The 14,325-nt window shown below is 36.6% G+C and overlaps 2 protein-coding genes across 4 annotated transcripts; both read right to left on the reverse strand.

Annotated features, from left to right (window-relative positions):
- Positions 1 to 1,287: 1,287 nt before the first annotated feature.
- Positions 1,288 to 5,521, reverse strand: LOC107832858 (protein AMBP-like). Its single transcript, XM_016678965.1, has 7 exons — positions 4,437 to 5,521; positions 4,105 to 4,250; positions 3,951 to 4,027; positions 2,735 to 2,854; positions 2,200 to 2,301; positions 1,842 to 1,891; positions 1,288 to 1,751 (listed from the first exon to the last, which is right to left on the reverse strand). The coding sequence occupies exons 1-7, from the start codon at positions 4,554 to 4,556 to the stop codon at positions 1,689 to 1,691; spliced, it is 678 nt and encodes a 225-aa protein (XP_016534451.1). The 5' UTR covers positions 4,557 to 5,521; the 3' UTR covers positions 1,288 to 1,688.
- A 1,014-nt stretch (positions 5,522 to 6,535) lies between these two features.
- ptgdsa (prostaglandin D2 synthase a) lies at positions 6,536 to 10,090 on the reverse strand. Of its 3 annotated transcripts, none has more exons than XM_007566361.2 (7): positions 9,855 to 10,090; positions 8,260 to 8,399; positions 7,952 to 8,028; positions 7,118 to 7,228; positions 6,927 to 7,028; positions 6,764 to 6,795; positions 6,536 to 6,666 (listed from the first exon to the last, which is right to left on the reverse strand). In XM_007566361.2, exons 1-6 carry the CDS (start codon positions 9,945 to 9,947, stop codon positions 6,767 to 6,769), a joined length of 552 nt encoding a protein of 183 aa, XP_007566423.1. In that variant the 5' UTR covers positions 9,948 to 10,090; the 3' UTR covers positions 6,536 to 6,666; positions 6,764 to 6,766. The 3 variants fall into 3 exon arrangements, with proteins under 3 accessions (XP_007566423.1, XP_007566432.1, XP_016534459.1); XM_007566370.2 differs by having other exon boundaries at positions 6,735 to 6,795; XM_016678973.1 differs by having other exon boundaries at positions 6,536 to 6,670; positions 6,767 to 6,795; positions 9,855 to 10,089.
- Between the last annotated feature and the right edge of the window lie 4,235 nt (positions 10,091 to 14,325).

Consider the following 14,325-nt stretch of genomic DNA (forward strand, 5'->3'; position numbering starts at 1 on the left):
TATATATATATATATATTTGACAGTACTGTCAGATCTAGAGGCACAAATCTGGAAATTTTCTTCTGTAATAGTTCCCACGTTTGGAAAAATGTTTGCAAAATACAACTATGCCTGCTTTCATTGAATCATTTACCATCATTGTAAACAGACATAAGTGTGCACATACATTTTTAAACAAATGACAATACTTTTTTTTACTGTAATTTTTATTTACTGGTTTTAAAGCGATAAGGAATTTGCTCATGGGTTGACTTGTTGCGATTTCTACGTTATGGCTAGAAAAGTTCATTTCCATTTGTCACAGCACGCCCTGCTGATCAGAAAGTGAACATACTGGTCACATCAGGTCAGTTGTGTTCCTCTGGTCACTGCCTTTTGAAATCTTTACTTTATCAAAGCTCCAACATAACAACACAAACTTATCACAACCCCTAAACCGTTTTGCATTTTATTATTATGTAACGCCAAACTGGTTTATTGGGATTTTATGTGTGTTAAACAACACATTAGTGCATAATTGTGAAGGGCAATGAAAAGGATTCAGAGTTTTCACATTTGTTAACAAATTCTGAAAAGTGTGGCATGCATTTCCTTATCCCTGATAAAGAAAAACAAATTACGGCACCATGCTGCCACCATCTGTCATTGTGGAGGTAGTGCGTTAGGAGTGATGTGAAAGTTCATTTTCTGCCAAACGTAATAATATGAAGACTCTAAAGCTCAAGTTTGGCCTCAAAAGACAGGAACGACTTCTTCCTCAATTTTGCTGTTTCCTACATGGCTCGTGTCAATCTGTAAACACTTCTTACCATTTTCTTTTATCAGCGGCGTTTTTCTCGCCACTCTTCCGCCAAAGACAGGTTTGCAGAATGTATGATTATTGAAGGATTCTGCAAACTGATCTTAGGATCTCTGCAGCTCCCACATTGTGTGCTTCGTTGCATCTAGTCTGGAATATCGTTTTCCAACCAGCTTCACTCTGTCTGCTGTGTTGTTCCTTGATCTTCATGATGCTGTTTGTTCCTTAACATGACATCTTCACTGAACAGCTGGATTTATAACGACATTAAATTACACTTTGGTGTCTCCCTGCTAACACTATCCATCTGCCTGCCAAAGTACGTTTAAAGCAGCACCACATTAGCGACACCCCAACGTGCTCAAACTCAGTAGCTCAACATGTGAAGCTGAAGTTGAACTTCTACTCAACCAGCTCCTCAGAACAATGTGGCATTGAGTTATATTACAAATATAAAAAGGATCCAGAGTTCAGCAGACAGTTCTCATACAAACAAATAGTTCTTTATTATTTTTCATCTTTAGTTCTGACTATTTGAATTTTGAGACATTATGTTCATTCATGCATACAATTACTACTACTAATACTACAAAAATACTAGTAATAATAACAAAATAAAATACAATAAATGTTTTTAACATTGGGTAATTGTGTTATGTCACAGACAAAGACTGCAAATTAATTTAGCTGCTCCAGCACAGTGGTATTGTTGACCACTAAGGTTCTTTCTCATTTAAAATTGGGAGGAAAATCTAAAGTAAACAAAAGTAAACTTTGTATATTAAAAGATGCATAAACAAAAAGTTGGAGAGACTGTGAGCTGCATCAGAAATCAAATCTAAGACAAGGCTTTTAAAAATTTCTAACAATGAGTTATTTGTAGCCTGGTCAGACATCACTTTGCTTGTCCTCTGTTGTAATATTCTGTCTGGAGATCTGAGGAACAAAAGCCTGAAAACAAACACATGACCTGTTATTTATGATTATTCTCATGTCAAACGGAGAGTCATGAACTGGTTCATCATAGTGGGAAACGGCTACCTGGTGGTTAGCACTTTCCTCCATCATTTGTTTACCTGGAAAACAGTCACCTGGAAAGACAGGAAAAACTAAATCTCTTTAGTTTAAAACATTAATATTTTTCTATGAGAAAAATGAATACAGAAATAGAATAATGTAAACAGAATACTTCCTTTTGAAAGTGCTTTAACAAATCTGAGACAATACTTTTAATCCAGAGAAAATGCAAAATCTTAAAATGGCCGGAATATAAAAACATAGCTTGATAATTAATAAATCATGCTAACATGATTCGATAATAATAATAATAATTATAATAAAAAACACATTTTCCTGCCAAAAAACTGAGTGATTGAAAATAACCAGATATCAGAAGTACCTATGTGTTGATTCATGATAGCAGCATCTTCACTCATTTCATGACGTCTGATGAGTGCTTTAAATTGATCAAGAACAGGAGCACTAACACTCATAGTTCGACCTGAGAAGGAGACATTTGTCATTATTTCACTCTTACATAGGAGATTATTTGGACGACAAATTCTCATGTTGCATTTTGTTTCTTTTTTAAGCCCAAGATGCTGTGTAACTGTGTCTCCTACTGATGAATCAGATGAGAGAAAAATGTTTGGATTTAGTTCCTTTCTGGCTAATTTTTAAAAAATAAAATTAGAATGAAAAGGTATACTGAATCATTTTGAATATAGCACAAACCAAACATGTTCAGCGTCATGACGCCGACTCAAAAACACTCATTTTACTTCAAGTTAAAGGAAGCATGTCGATCAAATGAAGGGTTTGTTTTAAACCTTAATCTCTGGTTTTAACTGTAGTTGTGATTTGGTTATTGAATCACAGGTTTTTTTCTCCTGGTCGCTCAGTCAGAGTCAGATTGGAAACCTCTGTTGACTTACCATAAAGTTTAACTGTGGTGGTTTTATTTCCCGATGGTTGCTCTGTGCTCAGCTGCAGCATCAGAGCGTACTCATCATAGTTTGTGTGAGTCACGAAGGAATCAACATCGGCTCCAAATCCTGCAGAGAGGAAATTTCATTTGATGTCTGAGGAACGCTTTCACAGATTTTCACAGAAAAAAGAAAGTACGCGCTCTCTTAGGACTTTACATACTACAAACAGCAAAACCTTGACGTCTTTATCAGATTGTAAAATTGCTTAAATCATAAATGGGCAAAGCACAAAATAGATTCTAAAGTGTTCTTATTTATTAAATAAAGAAGATTTTTTTTAAAAAGCCGTGTGTGAAAACTTAATGCACACTCACTGTTTACAGTGTATTTAGGAGGGAAAGTAGGAGTAACTACTCTGAAGAACAGAGTTTTGGAGGTTTGCTGGTTGGGAGCATGAGCTGTGTGTTAACAGCCCATTACTCTAACACAGCTGTCAATCTTCCCAGGAGGGGAAACCCCTGCAAGTTTACCCCAAGGTCAGCCCATGCGTTGCTCAAAGAAAATGCAAAAATCCCAATCTGTACCCTGTTGCATGCTCTACAGAAGTTGTTTTCTAAAATGAACAGAGCAACTCAAATTAGGTTTGCTGCATCTGAAGGAACCATAAGATTTCTAGAACAATGTCCACAGGACAGCTAATACCAAAGGAAAGATTTGGCCATGAAGACCAGTGTCATGCACTCAGTGCAAATTTATCAGAAAAACTGCAAAACACAATGATGGTGGAGGGGTAAAATCAGGTCTGTTTTGCAGAGACAGGACCAAAGCACCTTGCAGCTGTAGAGTTGATCGAGATTTAATCAATATACCAAAATGTTCCAGAGTCAAATGTGGTGAAACTGAGTCACCAACAGCACAAAGACCAGAGACACGGCAGCAAATCTGAAGTGAAAGGCTGACAAAGGAAACAATCAAGACGTTTGAAATGTACCAGTCAAAGTTCAGACCTAAGTCTGACTGAAATGCTAAATTACAAACTTCAAACATTAAGAAATTGAAGCAAACCCGTAAAGGAAATTGAGTCAAAATTCTTCCACAGCAACGTAACTTATAAAGTCTCACAAAACTAACTACAGAGAGCTACTGCTACTGAATGCTATAGCATGCTATGTAAAAATAACCTTATGTCGCAGAAAGGATGTAGAGAAAGGCAGAAACATACTTGCAACACGGTGAAAGAATCGCCCTGGAGTGCTGGTCAAGCTATAAACTGTCAAAGTCTCCCCACATGTGCCATTCCTGAAAGAAGAAACATGTTGTAGGTCACACAAAAACTTACATCTTTTGCAGTTAATTACAACACAGGAGAAACGGACTTGAAGGTGGAGGAAGTCATTGTAAAGTTATGCTGAGTAGGAACATGTTTCAGGTCTAGCGCCATAATGACAGGGTGTCTCTTCTTGCGCTGCATGTAGTGAGGACAAGTGGACAGCACAGCCATTTCATACCATCGTCCTGTAAACTGAAGAAGAAAAAAAATACACAGTCTACATCCAGCCATCTGCAGGTGAACTGATGAGATCAACATAAACATTTTCACAGAGGAGCTTCTAAATGTTTTAGTTGGTGAGAAAAAAAGAACAGTTTTGCACAAACTGATGGCTAAAATGGGGGGGGAGAAAGAAGAACTGTTGTCTTAAACACTCACCTGCTCAAAATCAAAGTTCTCCATTGGTGTTGCTGGACTATTTTCCATCACTGGGTCCATCTGGTGGGTCCATGTCGATCCAACAACCAGTAGAGGCACCAGAAACACAACTCTTTGCATCCTGAAAATCTGTTCCTACAGTGAGAACCGGCCTTTTCAAAGCTAACCGTCATGCTTTGCTTTTTGGATTCCCACCCCGTTTTGCTTTCAAAGACTGAGAGCGAAGGTCCGAGCATCACTTTATCTCCTTCTCAGTTTCTGTACATTCAAGTGTTTGTTGTTCGGACTAATCTGAAATAAATCCCTGGACTTCAGAGTTTGAAACTAACTGTAAACATGCAACCAATCAATATCTGTTAGGCTTTAACAGCTGGTCAGTGGGGAAAAGGCTGGTTTGCTGCTCCAAGAGGGTCTCTACAGGACACTCAGAGTTTGAATTAATAGTAATAAATCTGTTTCTGGTCTGTAACCTAAATGATCTAAATACTACATAATCTGCTGGTGGATGGACATTCCTGAGATTTATCAAGGTTTTGAAAGCTTAGTGAATTATATTGCATTATACTTACAAGGGATAAATTATTTATTTAACCAAAAAACAAACAACAACAAAAAATGGTTAATGTTTTGATTGATAGTATAGCAATAGTATGTTTTTTTTAGGTCCTGCCATTCGTTATAGTTACAGAGGTGCTCCTGCATTCCTTCATCTCTTCACATTTAGTTTCTCGGTTTTTGTGTTCTGCTCCCTTTACATTTGTATTTATTTCTCTAAGATGATTATGATGCTTTTCCCCTTTTGGTTTATTTCTTAATTAGGATCCTATTACTTGTTGCCATGACAATGGCTATTCTTCCAGGAGTCCGCATTGTGTAGAGCCTTTGAGTCCTGTTCGGCTGTTAATTAGTCTCCCTCCCTCAGTTTTTCAGCTTTCATTCTGTCAACGCTGTTTCACGTCGCCTCTGATCAGTTCGTCTGGTTCCTTTGTCGTTTTCTTCCCCTACTTCACTTAAGTTCCTGGTTTTTCAGTTTCTTTGTTCGATTCTTCTGTTCCACATTTTCTTTGTTATTACTGCTATACAGTAATTGAATCCTCGACATGCACTTCTCAAGTGGCTGTCATTTTCAACATCACACTACAAGACAATATATCCGGGTGTCTGGAATTAGAAATTAAGTATTTATTGTAATTCAATTTATTTATTTATTTATTTAAGCCACAAATGCAAATTATCCATCCCAAGAACACATAAAATAATACATTTTTAATTTTTTCCCCCCTTAAATGTCAACTTTGGATTTGTTCAAAACTACGATTTTAACCCTTTAATTTCCCATTTAATTACTTCAGTGTTTATTATTTTCCACATGGGGAATTTGTTGGTAATTGAGATCTTGATTATTTTAAAGATGAGCTACAAAATGGACTTGATTGTTTTATGCAAGGTGCTTCAACCGACACCTTTGTGGATTTATTTATTTTTTGACATATTACTGCCGTTGCAGTGTAAAAACATGCATTACATAATGTTGACTTTTATTTTGAAGTAGTGGTATTTGACAATTTGACTGTGTTGCATCAGATTCAAATGTTTTCTAATTGAAGTACATTCTATGAAAATCTTGTATTTTGCCACACCTTACAACAATTACAACAATTTTTTTTGTTTTAACTAACTTTTTATATTTCTTAAACAATTAATCTTTCAAATAATTAGGCTAATATTTAGGGGGGTTATTCACAGGGAGAGTAAAGAAACCTAAATAAAAAACAAAACAAAACAAAAAATCAACCTAAAACATAAAAAAACCACATAAAAAACTGTAAAAATAATCAAATTTGAGTAAATAAAACGAAATCATAGAGAAATTGTAAAACAAAATTAACCCTTTGACCTTTGTAGGTAATCTGCAGTAAACAATGTTTTCAGTCCTAAGATGTGAAGTTTCTGCAGATTTCAGATTTTCAGGCAGTTGCTTCTGGAGCTGAGGAGCATAAAACATAGACACTGATGGATTCAAATCCTAAAAGTGTTTGAAGGTTTTTAACAAATTTCAAGTAATTTCATACATTTATAAAACAGAGTGTATTTTTTTATTTTATTTAAATTGGACAACAAAAATGAAAGAAACTGAGAAAATAGACTTATATATATTGATCGCGTCTCTATTGTTGATATTGGGCAAAACATCTGAATAAAATTCTTTCAGCTTCCTCTGAGATAAAACCTAGAAGAGAAACAAAATTTAATTTAGCACGGAAATTTACAATAAATATATATATATTTTGTTTTTACCTTTTTTAGGTAACAAACAAACATCTTGCCTATTATCCAGATCCTGACGCTGGACAGTTCTCTGTTGATGAGACAATACAAAGAAAACAATGATGAACTTAACAGGACATTTCCACCCATTACTTAAGAAAACTTACTTATATCATAGTATTTAAACTGCAGATATTTAGACGATTTTTCATCAATAATTACCTGCTGGAGGAGGGGTCAGAATAGATGCTCGGGGGAAACCACGGGACAAAGCAAAGGCCTTAAACTTCTGCAGGATTTGTACTTTGGTTCTCGGTGAGCGACCTGTTCAAGCAGATCTGGGTGAGCTACATGTACTCAGCACAGGAGCTGGAAAAAAAAAAGTCAATTTAAAGTGTCTCTTTGGGTCTCACTGTAGAGCGCCGCCTGTGTGTATTCTCTGTTAAAATTCTCGTATTTGAGAACCACGGCATATTCAGAGTAGTTTGTGTCCACAACAGTGACGTCCTTCACCATGTTATGGCCTGAACAGGAAAAACAACAATGAATTTCTTGAAAATGTCTTGGAAAAATAAACCAAAAATGCCTTGTTTTTTGTGTTGGGTGTGATGGTATGACTTATTAAATCTGAAAATATCATATGAATGTTTACACTATGATATATGTGGTAGGAAAAGGTAATTAAAAAGAAAAACAAATTAAATATAGGAAGAATGTAGACAAATTAAGCTATGTTTTGGTAAACATTCAGTATTTAAAAAACTAAATCCTAATTTAAATTGTGTTTCTATTTGAATTTTGAAATGATACCACAATACACTTCTTCATATTTTTCTTTTTAACTTTGTAGATTTTCATTGTGTGTTTGCTCATGTTCCTTAATCTAAAATGTTTCTCAGTCATATTGTAACATTTCTTTGAATGACCTCCTGTGGCGTTCAATGCATCTGAACAGTCTCCTCAAAAACACACACTGGTCTCTGCACTTTATGAATTTGTTTGCTTAATCTTTGTACACATTTTAGTCTTTCCACACACGACTCTGGATTGTTTACTCAATAAGCTCATAGATTTACATCACATATGACATTAAATATATATATATATGTATTTTTTTACTCATGCACCAGTTAGCGAAAGGAAATTTCCTGCTGATGTAACTATTAACTTATTGGCCAGAAAATCTGATTTAGACAAATAAATCCCTCAATTTAATTTGCCTCAGGATAAAATTAGAAACCACTTACGGGTGCTGAAGTAGATGAAGTGTCCAGGCACGCTTGTCTTGTTATACTGGTAAAATTTAGGAATGCAGGCTATAGATCTGAAGCACAAACAAACAAACAAACAAACAAACAAACAAACAAACAAAAAAACATAAGATGTTTGTGCTGAATCTCAAGCAAGTTGTGAATCATGCTATAAGTAAAATGGCATGTGTTGGACTGAATTCTTTATCCACTTAACCAGTTATATATTTTTTCTATCAGCTCTGATAATAATCTGTAATTGCTAATTTTATCTGCCCTTTATCATTTGACATATTTGGACTCACAGAGCTTCCCACATTGTGAGGTTGGCGTTGCCGCCGGGCAGCGTTGTGATGACGCCCATGGAGATCTTCACTTTGTCTCTAAAAGGGATAAAGCCTGGAGAGTCATAGGCAAGTCCCACTCGGTACCATTTACCTGCAAACTTAATGCATATGACAGCATAGAAATCTGAGGTGAGTGCAAAACCAAACAAAAACAATAAAACTTATTTCATGATAGAGGTCTGGGAGAAAAATAATGGCAAACTATATTAGTCTATTTGATCTGGAAAACTGGTTTGAATTAGTAGCTTTCCATTGGAATAACACATATTTTGCATATGTAAGCTAACAAATTCACAAATGTTTGCTTCAAAGTCTGCATGAAAACAAGATCTAGAGGTGTTAGAATAAAAAGGTGATTAACATAAAAATATTTGCAACTTTCTTACATTGTGAAATCTCAGTTCAGAAATAATTTCATATAAAAATGTTTCACTGTGAAACATTTTGCAACTTGAAATGATCAAATGAAGTCCAGAGTCTATATATATATATATAAAAAAGTGTGAAATAAACATTTAGTTTGAAACTAAACATACTTAAATATAAAGTGATGTATTCCACCGCATAGTGACCTTTACTGGACATCACAATAGGCAAATAAAAATTAAAGATAACATTAACATTTTTCCAAGCACTCACGCCACCCTTTTACTGAATGGCACCCTGGGTAGTGAGCCATCTAAATACTTCTGCAGAGGCCGGCTGATGAACCATCATTTGATCCAGGTGTGTGGAACCAGGGAAAGGACTAAACTGTGCAGGAAGCTGGCTATTGATGAGAGACTTTGGCTACCCCTGATGTAGGATATAAAATTTACACTTTTAACCACTACGTTTCATAATGTCTTGCTACACAAACAGGTACTGATGGAAGTAGATTTCCATATTTACAGGTGAAGATTTAACCTCACACACCCTCAGTGTCTCAGTCTGACCCGCAGTCTGACCACAGAGGATTACGTGGAGCTAAAGATTATAAAAGACTCAGCAGTTTGTAATTTCTCAAGTCACAAAGTAGCTCTCTGTCCTCAGGGGAGTGGAGAGTGTTTGGTGGGTAGACACTCAGAGCACTGTGAAGTATTTAAGGAGGGATGGTGGCATGGACTGACTAAAAATAATGCAGATGAGCGATGTTGATCATCACGAAGAGACGCGTTCCTCAGTGTAACAAGGTGCCTCTGAGCACAGCTCGTCATACACGCCATCTTTTCATAGCTGTATTTTATAAACAGATGGACAAACTCCCCACACTTGTTAACATAGACATGATTTTTCGCATCTTAATCTTGTGGGAAACTTATTAAATACTTGACAGATCTGAAATAATCTAATGAAGGCAAACAAACATTGGCGCTTTTAAAACAATTTCCCTTTCTGCCACGTGGAATATCCTCCAGCATCTCTCCGCACCTGTTGTGTCACACATTAATCCTCATTTATAAAAGCAGTTTGTTTGTGTCACCCATCAGCAGCTGTCCTTAAATCTGACAACACTCAGATATTCTAGTAGAAAACACAACCTCCCTAAAGTACAAGCAAGATGTGAGTTTTACCTTTTCCAAGTTGAAATCCTTTAGTGGCTTCACTGAGTGCGCCATCGTCACACACATCATCACCATGGCGACAGAGAGCAAGGCAGTCTTCATGGCTGCGGTGGGACACAAAGCTGCAAGACGAATATGCTGAAAACAAAACAAATAACAAAAAAAGTTTGAAACAATTTATCAGGCCCTAAGCCTACAGCAGAAGTCAACAGACAGACAGAGACTGGCAAAGGCTGGGTTGATATTTGCTCTGACTCCTGATCCGCCCACCTGGTCGTCAGCCAATGGAGGCAAAGGATCAGAGAACAGAAACAAGACTGTTGGAAACGTGTGGCTTGCGAACGTTCCCCCCCGCCGACTTCTCAGAAACACGCAGAGTCATGAATGTGGTTTACTTAGGTCAGCTGAGATTCAGGTGCTGCCCCCGCAAGTCAGGACGGACCGGACGGCGTTTCGCAACATTTACAGATGATGTTCCAGGAGGAACAAACCGCAAGCATCTGCACCAAAAACATTGCTGACTTAGCTCTACTTTTAGGCAGACTGACAAAGAGTTCAGACAATACACATGACCTGTGTGTCCCCATGACCCTCTCTTCAGCAGCGAGTTTATTAGAAAGAGGATCATTTTTTTATGTTTTACTTTAGGTAAATATGACATCTAGAGTTGAAGGGGAGAAACTGATATTAAATCTCTCAAAAACAGAGAAAGAGGAAACAAACTGAAATCTCTGACATGAAATGAAAGGTCACAATCAGACTATGTAACGGAGGGAAAAAAATATTATATCTTACAAAGAACTCAAAGTAATATTTAAGATTGGGTTAGGATAAATATTTTATATTAATCTGGTTTTATTGGTTCCATTAACTTTGTGGAAAAAAAGGACATTTTGACCCTCAAAATATATATATTTTTGTTGTTTTTGAAAACAAATGATTTGTTGTTCCTCTTTGGAACAACAAGCCACGAGTTCAATGTGGTTTTAAAGGTTTCCAACCATAAACCATAAACACACCCGTCATGACATGAATGTTGTAATCATTTCAAGTTTGGCATGTCTTTATTAAACTATTATGTTGGAGAAAACTTTTTTTTAAATTACTTTTCAAAGAGAAGAATTTGAGGCAATAACATTTGGTGTCGCCATCATCAGGCATGATTCTGGATGACTGACCATTTTGCTCTTCTTGGTCAAATTGGTTGATTTCCTGTCTGATTTTTTTGTTGTTTTTTTTAAAGGAAGATAAATTACCAAGTTACCATGTTAGCCAGCCCCACCAGAGGATGCTTGAAAAAAGTAGGAGGGTTTCTTTGCTTTGAAAGCCTCATTTTAACTCGGCACATCTGACAGTAGAGTCTGAAGTTAAATTAATAAATCTGGACAAATAATACTTTAACTGCTGGTTGTAAAGAAGGCCATTGAGCCCACAGTTAATTAATGGCCAAATAAAAAAACAAACTGAACCAGAGTCAAAGTGAACAATGTAAATAGTTTTATTAATAATTATTTTTCCATTTGCAGCACTGCATCTGTCTCCCTTTCCTTTAATACAGTATGTGCACAACTAGCCTTGTGTGGGTAGGAGGGAAACTGTCTGTGTGTGTGTGTGTGTGTGTGTGTGTGTCACACACCTCTGAGACCTCGTCTACACACTCTGCACAGGTTGAGAACTGCTGCAGTGCAACAACACAGTAAAACAAAAGCAACAGAAACAGAGAGAGGCAGATTTACTAACACCATAACGAACGAGGGGGAAAAAAATGTGCAAAAAGCAGGATGAGCCCTAGAGGACACAGATGCATCACAAGAACATGTTTCATCAGCAAAGTTTAACTCAACTTTATTGCATCCGACTTAATGGTGAATCCACAGAGACTCTAGTAATCTTGACCAATTAGTTTATGTTGGAAATTGTTTCTTCTGAGGCCTTCTAACATTTTACAACTTACAAAGTTATGGTTTAATTGACTGAAGTGCTGTGTTCTACAAAACACGAAAGTAATGGGAAAATAAAATGTAACCTTAGAAATGTGGATGTAGTTGTCGAACCCAAAACTCTCTAAGGAAAATTTGAACAGTAAAGTTTATTTTGTAAGATTTATTTTTACCAATTAAACTTAAATTAATTGTAGTGTTAAGGAAAGAACCACATCTCTAATTTCCATCAGTATTTTTCCAACACGGAGATGGCAAATCAAACAGACTGCGAGTAATTATTTTCCTGTCCTTTCCTTGTGCATCTCAGATGTGAGATAAAATTTAAACTGCTCACTCGATTGTCATCCAAGCACAAAACCCCTTTTAGACCACAAAATCACAAAGTTATGATTTCACACAAAAAAGACAAAAAGCAGTGGATCAAAGAATAATTGGCAGGCTTCCAAAAATGAAATAATTTAAGCTAATTTTAAAATATATATATATTTATTTAAAAAAAATGACAACATCTTCTTCAGAGTGCAGTGCTCTAGGGCTGTTTAATCACTCGCCGCCCCTGGTGGTATGAATTGACAAATGCAACCGCCACCAATCAGAAGCATCATAACAGCCAAACCTTAGACACACAAATTACACTTCACCTCACAAAAACAAATCAGTCATTTGTTCATTCCCCCCCCCCAAACACATTCATGTGACCATTTTACACTCATCATTAAAGAATAAACTCAGTAGCGAAAGAGACAAAGGAGGCTGGAATGAAGCTGGACCTCGTGAACGTCTCCGTTGGACTTTTCCCCCCTCAAATGATGAGGAAACAATGGGTGAAAAAAAAAATGACAGAAGATTTCCTATGTCAGTAAATGCAATGTATGAACCAAGAAAACATGCTTCAATGCATGCAGCATCAGCATCCTGAAAACAATAACAACATCCTGCTTTGGTGTACTGCATGTGACTGCAGGATGCAATGTAAGGTCAAGGGTTACAGAGCAACAGCAGAGAACTCAAATGAGCAAAAAAAAAAAAAAAAAGTTTCTTGAAATTCGTTTTTAGGTGAAGCTAAATGTCGCCAGAATTCATGAACAAGCCAATCATATCCGGGACGATTTTTAATCAACGTCTGAGACAACGTGAGTTCAACTGGGACAGAGTAGACAGGAAACAGAAAACAAGGCGCGGGTATTAGAAGGTGGGGCGGTAAACGAACACTGCAAACACAAATTAAGTTCAAGGTAGGAAAAAAAAAATCTTAAAGGAGTGTCTTAGGAGATAAATTCTTCCTGCTCCTGGCAGGACGAAGACGCTACCCACTTGGTTTTTGCAGAACTTAAGGAAATCTCATGATCCTATGTAGTCAAGTTGCTATGATGGAGAACAAACTGAAATAAGAAATAAATGCTGAAACGTCAGATTAAGAAGAGGGCCAGGGCCTGTGTGACTGGGAGGTGAACTCGCAGTAAGGCACAGTGCTCTGCGCGTGGTCCATGGCGCTCGTTCGTTCACGAAACGATGGACAGCGACATTGACTAGAAAGAACAGTTCTGGTCAGAAGTTTACATACAATTGTCATGGGATCAAATTACATTAACTTTTGATCTTTTGATGATTTTTTTTTTATTTGAACTGCTCTGTTGTTTAATCATTTTCAGAAACAAGAATTAGATTCAAACATCACCAGGTCAAAATTTCACAGATTCAAATATATGCTTATTGCTGCCACCAACAAACTTCTGGCATGGTTATACTCAATGGAGTCCAACTTTTTAAACATCTACATTTGATAATCTGTGAACCAGAGCTTAATTTTCTTTTTCCAAGCATGATACTGCCACCACCGTGTCTTCCCCTAGTCCAAACCTCAGCCTTCTAGAAAATGTATAAACAAAGCTTAAAAATTGGGTAAATTGCAGTAAAAAAACAATTTAAATGAAATGTGGTCAAATATTCAGTCTGAATGATGCCAGAATCTTGTTGATGGTTGCAGAAAGTATGTATTAAGCTGAAAATCACAAAGGGATATGTAACCAAATATTAATGGGGTTACATGAGTATATATAGCTATATCTTTGACTCTGTGCTGATTAGACAATCCGCCATACAGTCAACTATTTGCACACCCAATGCTTGTTCTTTCAAGTTATATGTTGCATAACCATTGCAAACTGGAAAATGAGTAGCTTAAATAAATAATAAAAAGCCCCAAATTAACCATGGTGAACATAAAGTAAACTTCTGATTTCTCTTCTTCAGTTTCAGCTCCTGTTCGTTTTTGAATTTTGTTTTGGTCAATCAGTTCTCCTGGACGTCGCAGAATCCCCCTCATAAGTACTCATCAGGAAAGCCTTCTGTCACGCCCTTTTTCATATGCTTTAGGTGAACAACAAACACAAACAAACCAACACACACACACACACACACCCATCCCAAGATGAGCAAAGTCTACCTATTCAGACAAAACCTGCACAATTTGGCCACATTACCATGAGAGTTCAACAAAAAACCCAGAAAAAAAAAAAAAAAAAAAAAAAAAAAAA

Source organism: Poecilia formosa, unplaced genomic scaffold, assembly GCF_000485575.1.
Source record: "Poecilia formosa unplaced genomic scaffold, Poecilia_formosa-5.1.2 Scaffold6, whole genome shotgun sequence".
Lineage (NCBI taxonomy): Eukaryota > Metazoa > Chordata > Actinopteri > Cyprinodontiformes > Poeciliidae > Poecilia > Poecilia formosa.